The sequence below is a fragment of the Siphateles boraxobius genome, unplaced genomic scaffold, assembly GCF_051911475.1.
Source record: "Siphateles boraxobius isolate OS27281-9 unplaced genomic scaffold, OSU_SipBor_1 65, whole genome shotgun sequence".
Taxonomy (NCBI): Eukaryota; Metazoa; Chordata; class Actinopteri; order Cypriniformes; family Leuciscidae; genus Siphateles; species Siphateles boraxobius.
In genome coordinates, this window is record NW_027509192.1 from 1,733,460 (window position 1) to 1,757,510 (window position 24,051).

The following is a 24,051-nucleotide window of genomic DNA, read 5'->3' on the forward strand; positions in this document are numbered from 1 at the left end:
AATAGGGGTGTGACGAGATACTTATTTCACGAGACGAGACACGAGATTGGGTTCACGAGAACGAGACGAGACAAGATTTTTTCCAGAAATCCTCAAAGACAAAATTCATAACTGGGAAATTTGTCTGCAGGTGCTTTTTGAAATGTTTTAACATTTAACTAATAATCTTCTAGCATGACATTTTAGGTCTACTTAATGAGTATGAATTATCAAATGCAATGAAAGAAAACAAAATGCAAGCATTGTAAAAGTTTTTTTACAGACTGGCTTTTCTCCTGTATGATTTCACATGATTATCTTCAGACCTAACAGTACATTTATGAGCTTTCAGAACTTCTGATTGAGGCTGTGTGTGACCTCCTAACTGAATTTCCTTACACAAATTGAATATAGCTAGACATAAAAATAAGTTTTCTTTTAGTCTTCTTAGTGTAGCAAACTATAAGTGGAAGTGCAACCATAATCAAAGTACTGTAGCGCACAGACTCTTTATATAATTGTTGTGAAATTGCTGTTTTATTTTGCACCGGCAGTTATAGGGTTAATGCTGTGAGTTCGGATTTCGGAAAAGGCCGGTAGAGAAAACAAAGCTGGTGCGTTTGTCTTTAGAATTGTTCTTGTGTTATTGCGTTCCTGCCTTCCGATCAAAAGTTCAGAAACGGAGCCTACCTTGTATGTCGTCAAGACGTCCGTCGCCAATAAATTAGTCCAGAGATGGGTATTGGGCATAGGTATTGGGTGACTATTGTATGTGCAGCCTAATTTGTGCACATCAGGGAGCTCATGTTTTACTTTCACTTTCAAATTCGTGATCGCGCATACTCTGTGTATAAGATGCAGCGGTGCTAAGCGCGCATTCTACAAGATAAGACATTTATCAGACGTTAAGGCTCTATTGCGCAACGAATTTGGCGATATCGCGAGACAGCTTTTCACTCGACGGGAAATCTCGCCACATTTTAGTCTAAAACGAACACAAAAACTAATTCATATGCATCAACGTTGTTTATCGCGGACAGTTTGTCCAAATAACATTTTTTAGCAGTGGCATTTAGTTTCACCCGGTAGGGTCCCTTCTCTTTTTCTTTAAACATCTCCATTTCTTCCGTTCTTCTTCAATTTGACCTCGTTTTAGCCAAACACCCACTATTATACCAAAGGTAAACAGAGATTGGGCCTGTAAAGATGGCGCCCACGTCCCATAATGCAACACTGCATGACGTGTTCATACTTTTCAGTTGGCCAACATTTCTAAAAATCCTTTTTTTTGTATTGGTCTTAAGTAATATTCTAATTTTCGGAGATACTGAATTTGGGGTTTTCATTAATTGTCATTTTAATCATCACAACTAAATTAAATAAACATTTGAAATATATCAGTCTGTGTGTGTAATGAATGAATATAATATCCAAATTTCACTTTTTGAATGGAATTACTGAAATAAATCAACGTTTTAATGATATTCTAATTATATGACCAGCACCTGTACTTATCAAATGCGACAGTTTAACAATAACTAACTACGTTTTCATAAGGGCAACTATAGCCTACAAAATAGAATTAACAGTCAGTGCTCTTCATGTGTAATATGTGCTTTATTAAGATGACTGGCAGGAAAATCCTGCCTTCAAATATTCCAAGACATATAGAAAAAATAGAGAGCCTGATGAACTGTTAAAGAGTAGGAAATAAACCATCAATGTAAGAAAATGTTAGATAAAGTTAGTTTGGCTTCCCATGGTAAAATACTGTCAAACTGATATAGCCTAAATTTAACAATTAAATGATATATAAAATAGACACCATATATATGTAAACGTAAAAGTAATGTTGACTAGTCTATTTTTTAAAGTTATGTTATCAACCAACTTGCCATGTGTGAATGGCACCTCAACAGACCATTTTGTAAAAATTAATAAACACATAAATAAATCTCTTAAAGGAGCATGCCCTGGGAAACTGCAAAAACATCAACCTCCAAACACAAAAGTTAAAGATATGCCTTAAGGTATGTGGTATGTGGGTGGGGGTTGGCAACGGTTAGGGTGGAGCACTTTTCTTTAAATGGCAGCGGGACCTTCTCTCCGGCCCCTTTGCTTGATGCCAGAACGCTAGTGATCACATCTCCAGCCTCTTCGTCGTAAAATAAGTTAAACAATTAGTCAAAATGTCTGCAGAGTTTGAACTTTGTCCTGGAAGAAAAATCGGGGGCTCCAACCCCTGTTTTATCATCGCTGAGATTGGACAGAACCATCAGGGAGACATAGAAATCGCCAAAAAAATGATCCGAATGGCCAAGGTAAAGTATAAAGTACTGCTTTATCAGATGTGAAGTCTGATACCATTATATTTAATGGTTAAAAATTAAAATTAAAAATATGGTATTAATATTTAATACCATATAATTAATTATAATTAGAAAAATTGTAAATAGGGGGAATTAAGTTTTTTTCCCTTATTAATGATTTTTCCTCCTGTATTTTGTTACCAGACGTTTTTCCTAAACAGAAGAAATGACTTGAAAACAGGATAGAGAAACATCCAGAGGGCCGGTCACGCGTTTTTTCATTCCACTGAGCTACTTTTCCATTGATTTTAAATTTAAGCACACGCAAAACTGCAAAAACGGGTTTTGTGTGAACCGGCCCAAACTTTATAATCCTTTCTATTTAGTAACCATGGTAATTTCACTCGGAATTTTTTTTTCTTCAAATATCAGGTCAAGAGGGGACGTTTCTGTAATAGAGCTCCTGAGCTATAACTCACACATTGTATCACATTAAATTAACTTTTAGATTTCTTATATGGTGAAAATCATTTTTTTTATCAACCAAATCCACTTCTACTTTCTACTTTAACTCCACACAGGACTGTGGAGCTGATTGTGCCAAGTTTCAAAAGAGCGAGATCGAACACAGATTCACCAAGCTCGCTCTGGAGCGTCTCTATACGTCGCCTCATGCCTGGGGCCCGACCTACGGGGCTCATAAACACCATCTGGAGTTCAGTCACCAGCAGTACAGAGAGCTGCAACAGTTCGCCAATGAAGTTGGCATCTTCTTTACTGCATCAGGGATGGATGAGGTGAACAAATGAAAGAGGGTCTCAACGTTTATAATATATATATATATATATATATATATATATATATATATATATATATATATATATATAAGAGAATATGTGCATATTAAACCCAGAAGATTGAAATGCATTTTCATAACTTTTCCTCTCCCTGCCTCAATTAGATGGCTGTAGAATTTCTTCATGAAATCAATGTGCCGTTTTTTAAAGTTGCCTCAGCTGACACCAACAATATCCCTTACCTGGAGAAAACCGCCAAAAAAGGTAAAACTCACTGACGTTGACATCCATTTCAAATGAAACGTCCAGAAGCGGTCGATACATAAACTCAATGTTGTTGCTGAAAACTCGTTCTCCTTTGTGACTTTGGCAGTGCATCTGACAATCCTCCGTCAATGTTCCTCTATTTACATAAAATTTCAGACAGTGACTCACAAATGAGCAAAGTACAAGCCTAACTGAATCTGAGAAGCATCTTTTGTGCACTTGAAGTCAGTTATTCTGGAGCGCTTGAGAAATTAGGTTTTGACAGTTCTGATTGGCCAGAGAGCAGAGGCGAACCTAGAAATCATGTTTCATGTTGCTGGCTTTGAGTCTACAGAGAACTCGGCATGTGTGTGTATTAGGGCTGGTCCGAATACCATTTTTTGAGCTTCGAAGCTTCGGTAGTAATGAACATCGAATATTCGAAGCTTCGGCGAGAGGGGGCTGAACATATTCTTTTCACTAATAAAGGCAGGAATCTCTGTGTTGGTCTGTCTTTTTGCATTTTGATTATTTCGAGAACCGTTCATCCAACCGACTTCACAAGGGAGTGCAGTGTTGCATTTGGTGCAATATAGATGGACACGCGAGACGCGACACATTCAGAATTAATAAACTTTTAGTCAGCTACAGAACAGCGCGAGCGGGAAGCAGCGCACCTCACGCGGGCAGGGTTTATATGCTCCGAGAACGGACACTCCACTATGATATAAAACGCACACACACAGGTCTGTTAAATTAAGCAATACTTTTAAGGTAGTCTAATATTTTTCTGACTAACAAATTACTGACACAGTAAAGGGTAGATTTAAATAAAGAAAAACGAAATTTAAATAAAGAAAAAAATTAATTTAAATAAGGAAAAACGAAATTTAAATAAAGAAAAAAATAAATTTAAATAAAGAAAAACGAAACTTAAATAAAGAAAAACGAAACTTAAATAAAGAAAAACGAAATTTAAATAAAGAAAAATGAAACTTAAATAAAGAAAAAACGAAATTTAAAATAAAGAAAAATGAAACTTAAATAAAGAAAAAAACAAAATTTAAATAAAGAAAAACGAAATTAAGTTAAATTAAAAACGAGATTAATTTAGATTGATAATAACGGGTAAAAGGCTAATACATTTTGTTTCTATTATTCTATTTTCCACAATGTCAAAGCAACGCAGCTTAACCCAAAACACAAGCTCAGGCATGCACTTCGGTCCATACAAACTCCGCTGTTCTGCGCTCTAGCCAGAGAACACTCCCGTTGCAGTTAGGCGTCGGTTCTATTTTTAGCATGCACGCATTTTCCGCGTGGCTCGAGCCGCGCCTGAGACGCGTGTTTCACACAGGCAGTGTGCAAACTCCAACCTGTTAACATGGGAGCTGAAATAAAAACGTACTTGCCACACAGCTGAGACGCTCACGCCATGCAGCCAGTGTGTCGCCGGCCTTATTCAAGCGCGAGTGAGAACCGTTTCGCGGGGGATCCCAGGTGTGCAAAAAAAACAACAAAAAAACGAATATTCGAATGTCAAATTTTCAAATCGAATACCAACCCACCGAACGAATATTCGAATATTCTGGTCCAGCCCTAGTGTGTATTTGTGATAATGACTAAAACTTTGCCCTGATTTTCTCCCAGAAGCAGCCATGTCTTGAAGCTGATGTTTTGGTGTATTTGTGTAGGTCGTCCCATGGTGATTTCGAGTGGAATGCAGTCTATGGAGACCATGCGCTGTGTTTACCAAACCGTCAAGCAGCACAATCCCAACTTCACGTTCCTGCAGTGCACCAGCGCTTATCCGCTGCCAATCGAGCACGTCAACCTCAGCCTGATCCCTGTAACACACAACTCACTTTATTCTCATCTTCATAAACTTCATAAATTACTGAAGAAAATATTCATTAACCAAGGGTTTTTTGATTTCACCATGGATAGAAGACAAGACAAATGTGCATGATGACGACTAATTTAATTATTTAAGTTTTAACTAACTTTAAGTTGACTAAATTGTTTGTTTTAATATTTTAAGACGTCCAATTGTCACAACGATTTTTCAACAATTTTGATATTCTGAATTCACATAGAAAGTGGTTGAACATTTTGTTTTTAATTTTGCTAAAAATTAATTGTTTATTGTTGAGAGGTTTTCACACCAAGGACAGTTTTCACAGGTTGTAGTATCTGCCAAATTTCAAAATGCTAAATTAATATTAAAAATGCTTGAATATTTGGTTTAATTTTGCACAAATTAAGTGGTCATTGCAGGGTTATTATCGTTAACTAAACTAAAACCATACAAAAACATTTAAGACATTAATGAAAAGGACATTTTCATTAATTGAGATAAAATAAACTAACACCATACAAAAACATTTAAGACATTAATGAAAAGGACATTTTCATTACTTGAGATAAAATAAACTAACTGAAATGAAACTTAAAACATTTCAGCTATTTGCTAAACATTTCTCGTTTTAGTTTGGTTTGTAGCTGAAGTACAAAAATAACTAAAACTAAACAAACACTAAAACTACATAGTAAAATATGACAAAAAACAGCTAAACTACTAAAACTAAATTAAATTGAAATGAAAACAGAAAATATATATTAAAAAACAAATTCATAATCTTAACAAAAACCATACTAGTATAATGACACGAAAACAAAACTGGTTCATTCATTGTTATATTTTGCAAAAAAAAAGATTTCATTGTAATATTATGTCAGGACATTTTTGTTAAATTTTTATACGATCGAATCATATATAAAGTGTTTGAACATTTGGTTAATTTTGCATTTCTCATCTAAATTGTTATTGTGAGTAAAAAGTTAGATCCGATTTCAGTCAGAGAATTATTGACTGAAATTAATATGAGATATTGACTAAATTTAGAGGATATTTTCATCAAACACTGGATTAAAAAAACACTGTTCTAGAGTTTACACTCGTTCTACTTTAAGATTTTTAAGGATTTAGTGAGTAGTTTGAAGTTTTTCTGTTACCCTTTTCCTACACAGGAGTTCCAGGAGCAGTTTCCGGACATTCCCATCGGCTACTCTGGACATGAGGCGGGCATCCATGTGTCTGTGGCCGCTGTGGCACTCGGAGCAAAGGTCCTGGAGCGTCATGTGACCCTGGATAAGAGCTGGAAAGGCAGTGACCACGCAGCATCACTGGAGCCGGCAGAGCTGGCGGAGCTGGTGAAAGCCATCAGGACGGTTGAGATGGCAATGGGTTCGCCGGTGAAACAGATGCTGCCCTGTGAGGCTTCCTGTCACAGCAAGGTCAGATTAAACGCTCATTCTGACAGATTTTAAAACCAAAATATGATCAAACGTCATTCAATCAACGGTTATGTTCTTTCTTGCAGTTGGGTAAGTCAGTGGTGGCCCGGAAACCATTGAAGAAGGGTGAGACGTTAACTCTCGACATGCTGACAGTAAAAGTGTCCGAACCGCACGGCATGAGACCAGAGAACATCTTCAAACTGGTTGGCAAGAAAATCACTGTGGACCTGGAGGAAGATGCCATCATTACTGATGCCATGATAAAAGACTGATGATCAGACATTCCAACACCAAAGGGGCAATGACAGGGTCTAATCTTACGCTTCTATTAATTTTAATAATAATATAGAAAATCAGCCATTATTAAATCACATTTTAATGAAGGAGACATTTGTATTACATTCTTATTTTTTTGCCATTAGAAATATGTAAATATGACGTCTTGTCTTGATTTTGCATATGCCTAATGTCTTGCTATAAGTTTGCTCCATGTTGTAACCTATCTCACAGATGATTGTCTTTGAAATTGTGGTGAATGAACACTTTAAGTTAGCCTGGTTAAAACCAGACCCTTCTCAGTCGTAACTGAGTTAGGGTCTGGGGAAGGTTCATTCACAGATCATTTCCAAAGGGGTGTCACCAACGGACGTCACTCAAATGCCTCTGGGCGCAATTGGATAGACCTTAAAACCAATCAGATCGATCGACATCTTGTAAAGCCCGCCTCAACGTTTGTGATTGGTGCCTCGATTTGGAACGATTGGAAATGAGCTTGAATGGGCTCTTCGCCAGACTAACTTGCAGAGCAAATCTAAATTTGCCGGGAAGTTTGTCTGGGTTTTCCCAGGCTAACTTTAAGTAAAATCTTTCTTTCAACTCAACTTTGACTCATGGGTCTTTGTTCATATTGTTCTCTCTATTAGACCAATCTGTGTTCCCCAAAAGCAAGATGTTTTGGCCTAGAATGAATTAAAACCACAGAGAATGCCTTAATGAAATGTAGAATTATTATGTAATGCGTAAATGCGAGTTCATTGTGTAGGCCTATTACTGAAAGGTCTTTAAGACACTTTGTTATTTGTTTTACACAAAATAAATATCAAAGTGAAATGTAAAAGTGCCTATATAGGCAATATTTTGGATTTAAACCAAATGCTAATAGGGAACCTGCAGACATGAATACGATTGAAAACGTTGTCTGATGAAGGTGGCAGCAATTTAGTTTACACACACACCTCGAAGCACACCACAAGAACGAGGCTGCCGTGCTTATTTGTTGTGTTATTAAAGCCGTCTTATTCGCTTTGTTAAAGGGGTCATGAAGGGGTCTTTTTTTAAGATTCTCTGAGGTCCACTTATGTTATCAAGTTTTTTTTTTCACATCAAAAACATCCTAATTTAGAAGTAAACACTGTTTTCTATCCTGTTTTTGACCCTCTCTTTCAAACACTTCCTTTTGATGGCCATGCGATTCAAGACTTGAAGTAAGCGCCCACTACTGTGATTGGGTAACAGTTTTGCATATTTAAATAAGAACTTGGAGTTACAGTTATAACTGACACAGGATGTGAGGTCTCATTTATAAAACGCAGGATCCTTACTAAAAGTGTATATGTTGTTGAAAACTGAATAGTTGAGAATTGCTGTTTTTTCATTCTTTCCAGTATTCCTCTCGATCGGATCGAGTACAGTATTTTCTTAAATACTGTACTATTTGTAATATGCCATTCTTATTTGTTAATATTAATAATAATGATAATAATAATAATAATAAAAAAAACACTACGGATTCAACTAACGCACTTTCCAGCACATTCCAATTACCACGTTATTCCACAAGGGAGCGTTGACCATAGACATAATAAATACATAGACGCCTAAGCGTACTATATGGGGAGGCTGCAGACCTGGAGCCGGCAGATATACGCCCCTGCAGTTCTCTTACGAGAGGTTCTCTCGTATTGCGTAAGTTTAGCTAACGCTACGGGAAAGATTCATCTTCTCGAGATATTGAAGCCAAAAAATTATCCTTAATTTTGTATTCATTTTCAACGCAGTGCAGCAGCTAGCAGACCTAGAGCAGGTCATCTCACGTGCTCATTGGCTGCCCTGCAGGCAACTGCTGCAGCCTACCAGTGAGCCCGGCGTGACGCCCGCGCCTTCATAGCCTCACAGCCCACCGGAATGGGCGTGGCTTAGTGTATAAAAGTAGGGGCTGTAGGCTGACTTCCCTGATTTTTCGTCTCTTCCGCGAGCTCTTCGCATCGCTGGATCAGAGAGAAGCCACCGCCGCCTTCGAACAGCGAACAGCCAGCTTAGGACAGCGCTGAGGAAGCCGGCCGTCTTCGCCACCTTCAGCAATCCGTGCGAGCTACGCTATCCGGCGACGTATCCTTTACCTTGCTACCTATTCTAAAAGAGCGGCGAGTGTCTTTTTAAAGATGCCTCGCGCTTCCTGCGGCTCGTGTAGAGCCCCGCTCAGCGCCGGAGACCGCCACTTGATCTGCGCTCTCTGCCTGGGCCTGGAACATGCAGTCCGGGGGCTGCGAGCTTTGTGAAGCACTTCCGCTGTCGACCCTGCGAGCTCGACTCGAAGCCTTCAACACCGCAGCTGTCACTCCGCCCTCCTTGGGACTGCGCAGGAAGAAGCGCCGTTCCCTGAGACAGCCGGAACCTGTGGCCACAGCGACGCGCTCGCCGGAGAACCTCCCTCGAGCCTGGCTTTCGCCTTCCCCGCCCCTCCTCACCGACGCGCAGCTGCCGTTCACAAGCCTCACTGGCGTCGCATCTGAGGATGAGGCCGAGGGACACGCCACGAGAGACTGCAGCTCCATCCTGGCATCAGACAGCGAGGAATGGTCGCTTCACTCCGCCTCCTCGTCGATCCAGGAATCCCCCCGTACCCACGCTGGAGCTGATACGGAACTGATGCGCCTGCTGACGCAGGCTGTTGACCGTTTCGGGCTCGGGTGGTCGCTGCCGAAGGAACCCGCGCCGAACAGGCTCGATGGCTGTTTCCTTCAAAGTCGCCGCCGTGCAGCTTCAGCAAGCTGGCCCGCTCCATTCCTGCCGGAACTTCACTCGTAGCTGACGAAGTCATGGAATGCACCATTCTCCTCGAGACTTAAGTGCCAGGCCTCCGCGCCGCTCTGCCAAGTGGACGGCGCCGCCGAGAAAGGGTACACGGCTATTCCCCCTGTGGAAGAGGCGGTCACAGCGCACCTTTGCCCGCCCTCTGCGAGATGGTGGTCACGGTCAGCCCTCCCGTCAAAAGCCTGCAGAGCCACGTCCGCCTTTGTCGGCCGCGCATATGCCGTGCTACAGATCCTGCAAGCTGACCTCCTCCGTGAATGGGATGAGAAGGGCCGGGATCCAGCTGCGGTTACAGACCTGAGAAGTGCGACCGTTCTCTCTCTCCACACCACTAAAACCGCAGCTCAAGCCATTGGACGATCCATGGCCGCGTTGACTGTAACAGAGAGGCACCTCTATTGACGCTCGCGGATATGAGGGAATCTGAGCGAGCCACCTTCCTGAACTGGTCTCTTCGGCCCAGCGGTGAATGGGATCGTTGACGGTTTTTCTGAGGTACAGAAGACCATGCAGGCCATGAACCTCTTCCTGCCGCAACGCTCAAGCTCCGCTATAGGCCGCTCTCGCGAGAGACAAAGCCAGCCTCTTGTGCGAGCCAGCGCCCAGCGTCCAGCACAGCCTCAGCCATCGCAGTGACGTCAGGGCGGCCACCCTAGGTCGCACTCAGACAGCCGTCACAGACCGCCGCCCCCCAGAGGGCCTCGGCAGATGATCACGCTGAAGTCTGAGCACGCGAAGCCCTCCTAACAGAGAGAGAGAAAAGACACGCGTGTCCCGCTGCGGCCGGACCGCCGTCAAAGTTTATTTCCCTGTCAGTCCCCTTAAAACAGGCTACTGCAGTGGTTCATTTAGCAACCAACGAGCCGGTTTGTTCACCCTCTCGCCTGCACACAAACGCCGTTTTCACGGCGACCCAGAGAAATCTCAAAAAGAGTATAATGTCTGGTCCGGCTCACGCCGTTGGTGTTTTAAAGTGTAGTGAAAGTGCCCACGCCCAGTGTTCACCCCTACACACAAGCACTTCGAATCTCGTGTCACTCACAGAGCACACTCTCATAAAGCGCAGAAAAGCCGCTCGAGTGTTGAATGTAAGAAATGTGTCCACAGGTCTGTGCCCACTATCTGCCCGCTCTGTTACACGATCAAAAAAGCAGGTTATGAATGTAAGTCTCGTGCCCGCCAGAGAGCGTTCACGCTTGCTAACACAAACCTCTTTTAAGTGTTTAAGTGTTATCACAAAATGCAGGCCATTGATAAGACGCACCCCATCCATTATGATCGGGGCGTCAAATACACTTGTAAGTCTTGTGCCCGCGCACACGCGCTCACGCTTACAGGAAGCTTTTCCGCCCGGAGCGCTGCTCGCGCGTCAAAAAGTGAAAAAAGAATGTTCCCCATCCCTTATGATTGGGACATCTCACATAAATCAGCCGGTTTCGGCTTTCAACGAGCAGTCATTGCCCAGAACCGAGAGGGTGCGCGCCACCCTTTCGGCTCCGGCTCAGTTTCACAAGCCCGCAAATGGCGGCGATCTGAACCTGGAGGCCATTTGCCCCCTAGCGGCTCACATAGCTGTGTGGGACACTATCCCAGGGATTTCAGAATGGGTGCTGAGCACAATAAAGCAGGGCTATACACTTCAATTCATTCGCCGCCCCCCGCGCTTTCAAGCCCGGACCGCGACGATAGTGAATGCGGAAGTAGCACACCTACTTCACGCAGAAATAGCAAAGCTGGTGTGCAAAGGGGCTATAGAAAAGGTACCGCCTCCTCTGAGCGAGTCAGGTTTTTACAGCCGATATTTTCTCGTACCCAAGAAGGACGGAGCCTTCAGACCTATCCTAGATCTGAGACATTTGAACAAAGTGCTTGCGAAAAGACCGTTCAAAATGCTTACGACCAGGAAAATCCTCACGCACGTTCGCCCGAGGGACTGGTTATTTCTCTACATCTGAAGGATGCCTATTTTCAGATTCAGATAATACCCCGTCACAGGCAATTTTTGAGATTCGCCTTCGACGGTCAGGTATATCAATACACCGTCCTGCCGTTTGAACTGTTCCTAGCACCCCGTACATTTACGAAGTGCATGGACGCGGCGCTCGCCCCCCTGAGAAGTCAGGGGCTGCGAATAATGAACTATCTGGACGATTGGCTGATATTGGCACAGTCAGAGACAGAACTGCTATCTCACAGAACAGTGCTTCTCAGTCACCTGGAAAGCTTGGGTCTCACGGTCAACTGGACCAAGAGCTCATTACTGCCCAGCCAGTCAATTTCCTTTTTAGGAATAGAACTGGACTCGGTGACCATGACGGCTCATTTATCGACACAGCGCGCGCCGTGTTAGCCACCTAGCCGCATCTTTCCAGAAGGGCAGCTTTCTCCCTTTGAAAACATTTCAAAGGATGTTGGGCTGTATTGCATCAGCTGCAGCGGTGCTTCAGCTGGGCCTACTGCGCATTCGCCCGCTCCAACGCTGGTTGAATGCTCGCGCGTCCCGCCGAGCCTGGGTTTCTGGCGGCCAGAAAATCAGAGTGACTCAGACCTGCATAGCGGCTCTACAGCCCTGGTTAGTAGCCGACTGGTACTAGCAGGGAGTGATGATGGGAACCATCTCTTATCGGAAAGTCATTTCGACAGACGCGTCCAACTCGGGTTGGGGCAGCTGTTCGAGGGCAGACCGGTCTTCGGCCAGTGGTCAGACCAAGAGAAGTGTTTTCACATAAACTTTCTGGAAATGATAGCGGTCGAGAACGCGCTGAAGCGCTTTCTCCCGTTCATACAGGACCAACATGTTCTTGTCCGGTCGGACAACATGTCTGCGGTATACTATGTAAACCGTCAGGGCGGTGTCAGATCCAGAAATCTCTGCAATCTGACGGAACGCCTCCTTATTTGGTCTCAGATGCACCTGCGTTCGCTGAGGGCGGCGCATGTGCCTGACCATTTGAACGACGGCCCAGACAAACTGTCCAGGGACAATGTTCCGCCAGGGGAATGGTCCCTGCACCCCCAAACGGTCCAGAAGCTGTGGCGCCTATTCGGCAGTCGACCTATTTGCGTCAAAAGACAACGCTCAATGCCCGACATTCTTCTCGAAGGACGAGGACGCGCTGGCCCAGGTTTGGCCCAGCCTCCCGCTATATGCTTTCCCTCCAGTCTCTCTGTTACCACAGGTGATCAAGAGAATCAGGGAAACGCGCCACTCGGTGCTCCTCATAGCCCCGCTTTGGGAGAATCAGATTTGGTTCCCGGAACTAGCACGGCTGTCACTTACAGCTCTGTGGCCGATTCCGGTGAGGGCAGATCTCCTCTCTCAGGCTTGCGGCGCGATCTGGCATCCCCATCCAGAGCGCTGGTCTCTGCATGCATGGTTGATCAACGGGTACTCATTGCCCTGCCAGAAGGAGTGATGAACACGATCACGCAGTCTAGAGCTCCTTCCACGAGGAGGCTCTACGCGTCTAAATGGTCGGTGTTCTCCGGATGGTGCACCGACAGAGGTCTGGACCCACGGACATGCGGGGTGGCGCATCTGCTCACCTTCCTACAAGAGCTGTTGGATAAGGGGAGGTCCCCATCCACGCTCAAAGTATACGTGGCGACCGTGGCAGCGTTCGCAGAATCGACGCACGGCCAGTCACTGGGAAGACATGAGTTGGTCATCCGCATCCTTAGACGAGCTAGAAGGATGAACCCGCCGCGCCCCCCCGTCGGTTCCTATGTGGGATCTTTCATTGGTCCTCGAGGCCCTGAAAGCCTTTTTTTGAACCACTAGACTCCGTGGGGTTGATCTATCTATCACTGAAAACCGTCTTTCAGACTGCACTGTCGTCAGTAAAACGTATGGGGGACATGCATGCGCTGTCTGTCAGCGCGTCGTGTCTTGAGATCGGGCCGAATGACTCTAAAGTCATCCTCAGACCTAGACATGGCTATGTTCCTAAAGTGATGGGCACTCCATTCAGAGCGCAAGTTATTTCGCTGTCAGTTCTGCCAGCATCTGACAGCGAAAGTGAGGTGAATCTCCTCTGCCCTGTCAGGGTGCTGAGATTTTACATTATGCGCTCCGCCTCCTTCAGGCGTTAAGAACAGCTTTTTGTTTCATTTGGTGGGCGCACCAAGAGTCTCGCCTCCTCGAAACAGAGCCTGTCCAGATGGATAGTGGACACTATAGCAGCTGCTTACGCGTCAAAAGGTCTGCAATGCCCTCTGGGTATCAGGGCTCATTCCACGAGAGGCGTGGCCTCGTCGTGGGCGTGGTCCAGTGGGATTTCTATCCATGACATATGTGTAGCGGCGGGCTGGAGCTCTCCGTCTACCTTTGTCAGGTTTTATAACCTAGAAGTTCCTGCCTTGCAGGCTAAACTTTTGTCAGTTTGAAGGAGAGGTGTATTCTGCCCAGAGCTTCCTGCTCAGATCACTCTCATGTGACTCAGCTCTCCTGGTTGAGCTGCACTAGTAGGATATGTGCCATGTGCCTATACAGACCGGCGCGCTGCTCTGTATTCCCTATGTGTGCTTATGTACAAGTGATGGCCCGCGTGGCTGGCCACCTTATTTTTTCCACTTATCGGGTTCCCCTGAAAGTTCGGGGTCTCATGGTGGATGCTTGGTGCGCACGGCGTTGACAAAGTCTTCCCGGAGCGTAAGCTAAACTTACGCAATACGAGAGAACCTCTCGTAAGAGAACGATACTCGGTTACTAACGTAACCTCAGTTCTCTCTAGAGAGGGAACGAGTATTGCGCAACCGGCCGTGCTGGCGCCACGAGAGACTTCGCTTCAGTCGACGAAAAACCAGGGAAGTCAGCCTACAGCCCCTACCATTCCGGCGGGCTGTTTTGAGGGACATCAAAAGAGATTGAGGCTACACAAATCAATACAATTTTACATTTTGTCAATATAAAAAATTAAAGGTTCTTTACAACAGACTCAATGATATTATTTATTTTTAGAAACCTTTGAGTTTAAAGGTTTTGACATTTTCTTAAAAGAAGAAAAAAGGGACTTTATATCAGAGGAGAATATTCTTAAATTAGGATCATTGAATGGTTCTGTCTTTATAAGGATGAATCTTGTCCAGAAGACAAAGTAATAATACCGTATGATCAAGATTTTTATCGTTAGAATGAAAATCTGACCATTTTTTTTAGATTCTGTCATTTGTGTTAAATAATCTGCTAAAGTTATTGTTTTTTAGCAATGATGCAACAGTTATTATTTATAAACGATTAGCTTGGTATAGGTAGCCTAGATATCAATTACTTTCTATATCAATGGATGGGTCTATAATTTATTTTGAGAGACAAAAAGTTCTTGATGGTCAAGTTTATGTTCTATCTGGCTTAGCTAACCACATGTAGGTTTAGCTGCCTCTAGTCTTCTCTACTCACTTTAAAATTCATTTTCTTTTTAATTTTCTTGTGTTGCCTGTCTTTAGCTTGCGTGAGGTGGCCTCTTCTGGTAAGACCCTGTTTACTCCTTACATTAAAACATACTCCACATGGTTTCTGGGGCAACATTACAGTCGATATCGGAAATCTATTAAATTGTTTTTTTAGTCTATGGTGTGAACACACAAAAGACACATTTATAATAGGCATATATGTATACATGTATGTAAATCTCAAGTAAAGAGTTGAACTGCACACTCACTCAAATATTTTGATTATTTCCAACATCATTTCTTAAAATAGCTCACTGGTCTGGACTAAAATGTTGGGTATGTGAACTTATTGTGGCTTTTATCATACTCTGTCTTTACCAAATTCTTTTTAACTTGCATCTCATAAAGGTGTGTGTTTGCTTTAGCTATAAGAAAATGAAAATCTCTCTCTAAACTTATAAACACCCATCTTTTTTTTACGACTTACAAAATAAACTAGACAAAATAGACATACATGGACGTGGTTTTAATGTCATTTTCAATTTTCTCTGCACAGTCCATCATTGGTGGCCAAAAGAAATCAAATTTTTTCAGTTGTGCTTTTGTACTTCGAAGATCAGGAGGAAATTGATGCAATCCACACACACCTGACATCAATTCTGCACACACACACACACACACACACACACACACACACACACACACACACACACACACACACACACACACACACACACACACACACATACACACACACACACACACACACACAGACACACACACACAGACAGACACACAGACAGACACACACACAGACACACACACAGACACACACACAGACACACACACGATAAAATCACCATGGATGTCCTTTTTAAAATAGTTAAAGAAGAGGGGCAAACCATAGGGGAGTCATGGAATTTTAGAAAAGGGATAAATTGTGTTTGTCTTAATAAAATGCTGTGTAAGACAGTTTTGTAGCTGTATGAGGACCAATAGAGAATAGTACTACAGCTAATCAAGGATCCATATGATTACACGGTACTGAATGTCTAATGGGCTAAATTTGGTTAATATCTAAATGTAACTAAATTCACAACAACATATTTCACTCAGTTTTCCATATAAAAACCTACGGTGAATAGGCCTATAACTGCAGTAGGTCATATACTTGTCATAACATAGTTGATCCAACTGTGTATTTTTAAATTTTCAATTCACAAAAACACAGTCTTCTGTAGGCTGAGTGAAGAGAGTGAAGCCCAACTGAATAGCTACAGAGTACAGATTTTTTAATCCGTGCAGATCTACACTGCAACGTTTATATTTAAATGAATAAAAACTAAAAAAAATGTCTATGGACGGGTTATTAATGTGTAAGAGTCGATTTAATTATGTTATTTCACACTATATCCCCCTACTGGACACATCAGGAACAACAGGGGCGTAAAACTGCCAGGGGCGTATATCTGCCGGCTCCAGGGCCCGTATCCCTAAAGATTCTGAGAATCCTCTCAGAGAGCTCCTAACTTAACCTAAAAATTCATTGCCAGGAGTTTTAGCTTAGAAGTGATTCCAGAACATTTTCAGTGAACTCTGAGCAAGGAATGGATGGAAAATCCTATCTTAGTGAGGAGGTGTGGTTGACCCCGTTGCTAGGTATGAGTCATCATTTCAAAAGCCGTGATTGGTTGATCCTACAAGTTCAATGAAAATGAACTTTTGGTGATAATGAGCAAAGGGTGTACCCTCAAATCAATAAACATAAGTATACACTCTAATCTTATGCAGACTGTAATTGTAAATAATATTTCACATTCAAGAAAATATCTGGAAAATGAATAGTAAGCTGTAGGGGTTATAGCCTAACATTAGAATCTAAAATATGTGAAAACTTAAGCAAATTGGAATTTGAATAAAAAAAATAAAATAAAAACATTGTAGCAATATAATATCACATACTATTTTTCAGAAGATAGTTCAATCTGTAATTGTATCCCTTTCATCACAATGCGTCTTTTTTGGCACGTGCATTAGGCAGGGAACGCAAATATTTATTGGATCATTTATTTGGAGACCGTAATATTGCATCCTATTGTTTTTTATTGCATTTGGATAAGCGTGCGCTGTACTCTGTGTGCGGGTGTTATACGATCTTTCGAACAGCAGGAGGCGCTGTGTTCGAAAAACGAGGGGTCTGAGAACGCGGGACTCTCGGTGGGGGAATGTAGATGCAGGCTCCGAGTCTGCAGCTTCATAATATTGACCCAACCTGGAACAACCTTACCTCGGCTAGTGCTCTGATGTCTCTGGTTAAACATGAGATGTAGCCTAATTCGTCTTGTGTATATCTAACGGGCGATCTTCGGTCTGTTAATCTATAATTTGTTCCTGTCACAGTGTCTGGTTTGTGTTCCCTGGGTTGTCACTAGAGGTCCTCGTTCTCACGGTGTCTTTTACGTTTGACTTCAATTCCCAGCATTCTGTCTGTCACTCATCAGTTCATTGCACTCAGCTGTTTCCCATCACCTTGTTAGTTATGTGTATATATAGGCTTACTCTGTCTGTTTTAGTGTTTATCACGGAGTCGTTGCTAAATGTCACTTACACTTCTGAAGTCTGTTTCCTCGCCTGTTCTTGTTTATGTTTATTGGGATGCTAAAATGGATTTTGAACCCTGCATGGATGACTATGAGTTGGATTGCCTTGGCAATAAATATGCTACATTTGGATCCACCTGTTTCTCTGTGTGTTCCCGTGACAGTTCCCAGCAGGCAAATCGTTTTGGCTGAGGGCAAAGTGAAGTTTCATAACTTTATATTTAGGCTATTTTAACGTTGTATCCTGCTGTATGTATGACTGAATCGTTTACTTTATTTCTTGTCTTGTATAGCTTTTTATACCTTTTAGGCTACTTATACTGTTATAATGGCTATTAGCCTACTGATAAATAAAACTGAAATTTAGGAATATTTTAAAATATATAAATTATATTTGCATATTTATACATTATCTTCACTACATAAAATAAAATGACACAAAACTCTTTTTTGTTAAATGTCAGTTTAATGATCAGTATTATAATGTTTCATATTTTTTTCATATTGTCTATATTATTCTGCAATTGATATTACATTGTATTTGCTGTTCTTATTATTATTGTTATTATATTATACCACTTGCGATTATCAATCTATTATAGTTATGCTATCATAGTCACTATTTAACTTGTTTTTTGTCTATATTCTTTAATTGATATGTCTTATTATATTGCTATTATTATAGTATTATACATAAACTATGCTATTATCAATATTTTTATGATTGTATTATTGTATGATATTATGTAATTATACTATTCATTATTTTATTTGCTGTATAGCCGTTTTGTTTATTTTTTTTATTGACTAAACTATTTACTATTACTTCTCACTTTATCATATATTTACTATTTGCATTGCACTGTTGTACCATATCATATGTATTACCATAAAGGATCCATCAGTTATGTTTTTTATTGCTAAAATCGGGTCAATCACAGAAAATGCTTTTTCCACAATAAGAAAACTTTATTTAATTTAATGTGAACATTAAATTAAATCTCAGTATGTGGGTCTTCACAATTCTTATCCAAGAATAAAAAGCCAGATTGCCTACATGACAAGCCTGAGCTTTGACAATTCCTAATTATTTTTATATATATACTGTGTATATATAACTATCGAGATTTTAAATAACTAGAGATGAAACTTTTTGTACACCACATACAAACCACTGAAATCGGTTGATTAATGTAAAAACATTTTTTGTTTTTATCCAGAAAAACCGCAGCTCAAATGCGTTTACTTACGCATTTGATACTCATCAAAATGGCGGACGCGTTGACGTATCGCAGCAACGTTCCAAAGCGGCCAATAGGGCGTCAATGTATTTATTATGTCTATGGCGTTGACAGTCCATAGTTATTGAATGCGTCAACTCTCATTAAGAAAGCCCTACTATTATACATCTATTGACCATAGCCATAGAGTTATGATGTTCCAGCACACAGTTGTGATAATTGAGCTTACAGCTATACAGTTTAGAAAATGTTAAGACTGTTTTGAAAAATGTGCCAAAGTGATTGAGTAAAACTAAAATACCAGTATACTTAAAAGTTCTCATGTATTACAGATGAAGTACAAATGAGAATCGTAGTTGTGGACTTAGTTGTGCATTTAAAGTTTACTATTGTTACATGTAACAGGGTGCAAAATGGGCCATTTAAGGTTTGGAGGTCCCAGCTCCTCTGGAATTTAGAGCCAAAGGATTTCAAACTGTTGTCATAACTGTGCTTGATAAGTAACAGGTGATTTGATTAGTTTATGGTTGATATGGTGGGCGGGGGGATCATTCAAATCAAGACTACACCAGAAACCTGCATGGTAAGTAGCCTGGCATACCAAATCTAACTAAATATTATAAGGATGATAAATCTATAAAAAAACAAACATGCACATAAAAAAAAAATATGCATAATATCTGTCTTGATGGCATCAATCAGAAATAATGTTGTTAGTTTGGTATATGAACATATTTTTTGAAAAAGTGATGTTTTTCTTGGTGGCCCAACCTTAACCCACTCAGGTAAAATGGGCCACATGGTTTCAGCTAAAATGGGCCATCGTGTGTGTGTGTGTGTGTGTGTGTGTGTGTGTGTGTGTGTGTGTGTGTGTGTGTGTGTGTGTGTGTGTGTGTGTGTGTGTGTGTGTGTGTGTGCGCGTGCGTGCGTGCGTGCGTGCGTGCGTGCGTGCCTTTGTTTATATTACATTGCGGGGACCAAATGCCCCCACAAGGATAAAACCTGAGATCGCCTACATTGTGTGGAACAGCCAGCAGTCCCCGCGAGGGAAATAGTTAATTATAAATATAGGCTACTATAAATAGGCTATAAATATAGGCTACTAAATTTTGAAAATGTAAAAATGCATAAAGTTATCTGTGATGGGTAGGTTTAAGGGCAGGATTAAGGGGACATAATATACAGTTCGTACAGTATAAAAACCATTATGCCTATCGAGAGTCCCCACAAAGATCGCGAACCAGACGTGTGCGTGCACACACACACACACACACACACACACACACACACACACACACACACACACACACACACACACACACACACACACACACACACACACACACACACACACACACACACACACACACACACACACACACACCACTTACATCAGTTTACTGATGCTGTTCCAAAATGGACTTATTTAATTGCACATTTGAATATGTGGGTTTGCACCCAAAATGTTTTTTTAATGGCACATATGAATATGTTTGTTTAATGCAGTTTAAATGTCATGTGGCTGTATAAGCAATTGTGTTTTAAAATTAAAATTGAGGATAAATTAGCCTACTATTTCCCTTTGCAGTTTGACTGGCCCATTTTGCCTGAACAACTGGCCCATTTTACCTGAAACTGCTCATGTGTGTAAAAAAAAATTGGCACAGCTGATGTTTCAAGAAATGTAGGGCCTAAATCATTTATATTTATTACATAATTTCAACACAAAATTATCAAAAACAGTCATTATTAATCATAAAAACACATGGAAAAGTCATATGGTATAGTATTATTGTCCCAAATGATTTACCAAAAAGTGGCCCAATTTAGCTGATATCACCCTAGTATACTTAAGCGTATACTTTTATATTCTAAAAAGTGGGCCAATTTACAAGTAATATTGAAATAGTAAACTTGTAAGTGTAATATATATATGATGTAATTATAAATGCTTATCCTTGATTATTAATCACTCATACTTATACTTATAAGCAGCAGTAAATTCCAATACAACCCCTTCAAATATTTGATCAATAAATCAATATAACCCCTTTTTCGTAAGGGTCTCCAAAAACTGCACGTAAAAGTAAACATTTAAATGATACACAATTTAAATAAACACAGTAAAATAATAGGGCAAAAGCAAAGTTAACCGATCATATAAATCAGTTTTATTTCAAGCACATACTGTTCTGTTTTGATTAAGCAAATACTTTGACACTGCAGCTCTCCTGCGTGAGTGAAATATAAATGATGATGTGAAACAAATATCCATTTCCTTCTTTCGTTCGATAGATAGATAGATAGATAGATAGATAGATAGATAGATAGATAGATAGATAGACAGCTAGATAGATTGTGTTAAAATGTCAATATCATGTTAAAATGTAAAATATATGATACAACAGGCTTTTGAGGATTGTTTATCTCTTAATCATGCTTGTTTTAGCCTATTTCGTAATATTTTTTGCCCCACAACTACTTTAATCATAAAACTAAGCATCATCTTGAAATATTTTTGGGAGATATAGATTGGCAACTGATATTTCTAAGCATTTTATTTAAGTTTACTCTTATAAAAATATCAATGATTTACATTACAAGAACTCAGAATTTCATGTTGCTTTTTGGCCATATCGACAACAACAGCGGCACCTCAGTGAATATATTTGCACAGTTTGGGCCTCTGAATAAAAGTTTTTTTTTCTGGAATTTGAGCTTCATTATATTTTTAACTGTGTGCTGAAAATGATCATTGTAAAATTGAAAGTATACTTTTTAAAATACATTATAGTATACAATAGTATATTGTACAAAGTATAGCTATTTGTTTATTAATTTGCAATTGTTATTAAAGACAAAGTGTGCAATTTGTATTTGGAATAAGCTAAAGTTATTACTGAGCATATACTTTTTATTCAAATATAATACTCTTATGGTATATTGTGTGTATTAGAAGACACTTAACCCTAACCCCCCATTTGGGTAATGAATTTTTACTGTAGGCTACTTTTAACAAATAAAGTAGCTACACTTTAATATCACTTTTCAAGCATGTAACTAGTCCCTACACAGGCATATACTTAAAGTACACTAAGTATACTTGAAGTTGTTCCAAAATAGCACACCTAAAGTTAACTAATCATTAACACTTGAAGTATAATGGATTATATCTGGCTGCATAGATAGGCCTATATTTTTTTACCAGGGCAGCTACAACATATACGCTAAGTAGCAAAACAAAATGAACACGCAAAAGATACAATATTCGTTTATATATATATATGCCTAGTATTATAAATTAAGCAATTAGAATAATTTGCTCGATTATTAAAAACAACAATAATTATTAAACAATCCAAGTTTTATTTGCCGTTCGCTCTTATTCCGCTCTTTGTGTCACTTACATGTTTGTTTTTCTTCCTAGCGATGTTTTTGTTTTATTGCTTAATCTGGATACTCTTCGGCTTCTATCAAGGGTTTAATGTTCACTGTCTGTGACTATTTTAAAACACAACTCATGCTGTAACGCACACTACGTCTCTAGTTAAAGGTGGGTAGAAATCCACAAAAATAATTTTTGTCCAAATTTGTTTAAACTGTCTTTATATATCAATGCATAATTAAAATGTAAGTACTTTGGAAAAGAAATTATAAAAATCGAGTGTCTGTAGTCCTCTCAGGACTGCAATAAACACAGCTCATTATTCCATTGACTCCCACCCCCTCCCTTCTCGGCTCCTTCCAAAGCCACGCCCCCAAAACACATGAACGCGCGATCCCGGCCGTTCGCTCACAGCTGGAAGAGTCGGACGCGTTTACCAGCTTTACCAGATGTAGTGACATCATGTCAGAATCACAAGTAGGCCTAATAAAATAACTAACTTTATCAGTATGAATATAAACAATTAACATGGCTGTTAGTACTCACTATCAAGCTCGCATATCGATACTGGTAAAGTTTAAAATATTTTACTAGCTCGTAACTCAATATAAGGCAAAGCTATAAATAGCTTCATTGATACACGTTTGCCGTTACTATCAGTTACACTGTGATGAAGGTGAATTTGCAAGATTCATAACATAAGATTGTTTACAGATAAACTGAGTAACATAGCTACACTCAAAAACCTTCTCACAACTGCAATGCAGACCCAAGATAATATAACACACACACACAACATATATTGTATAGCACATAAAGATAAAGACATAGGTAAACATATGTAGAGCATATAACAACAAACCAAACGTGAAAAAAGGGAGCAGGTAGAGTTCACGTATAGGAACAAAGTTCCTATACGGCAGAGGGTAAAGCTAGGTATAAAAATAGATCCCCTAAACTTTTTAACCTAAAGTTAGATTTGGCGAAATTAAACAAAACAGCTTTCAACTGCAGATAGGCCTATTGCTTATTTATCGTCTCAATCCTGGCTCACTAACAGTAACGTTATAACACCAAAGTTACACTGTCATAGCTAAGCCAGTACCGTTTGTTATGCTATGTAACGTTAGGTAGCTATGTTAGGTAGCTACGTGTGCTAGTGATACATGCTTCATGAAAAAATAAATGCGGTCAAAATGAAAACAGCAAGATTACCTGTCCAGCAGAAATAAAGCCACATCATGGAGTCACTTTTCAGCCCCTTGAGATCCCTCAGTTGTCGCCACTCACCACCGCTGGAAAAGCCATGCCGATATTGACTCTCGTATGATTTCTTTATTTATCCAAAGACTTTTTGTTCATAGCCTTTTCAAATACTGTCTTCCTTTTTTGTGGAATGAATCATTTCTTTCGTCCCGAATGGAATAATGAGCTGTGTTTATTACAGTCCTGAGAGAACTACAGACACTCGATTTTTATAATTTATTTTCCAGAGTAGGCTACTTACATTTTAATTATGCATTGATATATAGCCTAAACACAGTTTAAACAAATTTGGAAAAAAGTATTTTTGGTGATTTCTACCTACAATACCTTAACTAAAGTCAGAGATCGCGGAGTGATACGAGAGATGTAAAAGTAGGCTACCTGTCGCTCGGCTGAGTGATAGGATCTGGCAGATAAATCTATTTGAGTATTTGTCATATAGGA

At 40.4% G+C, this 24,051-nt stretch overlaps 1 protein-coding gene and 1 long non-coding RNA gene across 2 annotated transcripts; one reads left to right on the forward strand and one right to left on the reverse strand.

Annotated features, from left to right (window-relative positions):
- The first annotated feature begins 2,093 nt into the window (after window positions 1-2,093).
- LOC143720585 (N-acetylneuraminate-9-phosphate synthase-like) lies at window positions 2,094-7,512 on the forward strand. The gene is made up of 6 exons (XM_077210136.1): window positions 2,094-2,300; window positions 2,870-3,085; window positions 3,250-3,349; window positions 5,026-5,180; window positions 6,362-6,628; window positions 6,715-7,512. The coding sequence occupies exons 1-6, from the start codon at window positions 2,169-2,171 to the stop codon at window positions 6,901-6,903; spliced, it is 1,059 nt and encodes a 352-aa protein (XP_077066251.1). The 5' UTR covers window positions 2,094-2,168; the 3' UTR covers window positions 6,904-7,512.
- Window positions 6,252-23,982, reverse strand: LOC143720586 (uncharacterized). The gene is made up of 3 exons (XR_013196598.1): window positions 23,930-23,982; window positions 22,364-22,497; window positions 6,252-6,615 (listed from the first exon to the last, which is right to left on the reverse strand). It is a non-coding gene; the product is annotated as an uncharacterized LOC143720586 (long non-coding RNA).
- Window positions 23,983-24,051: the final 69 nt, after the last annotated feature.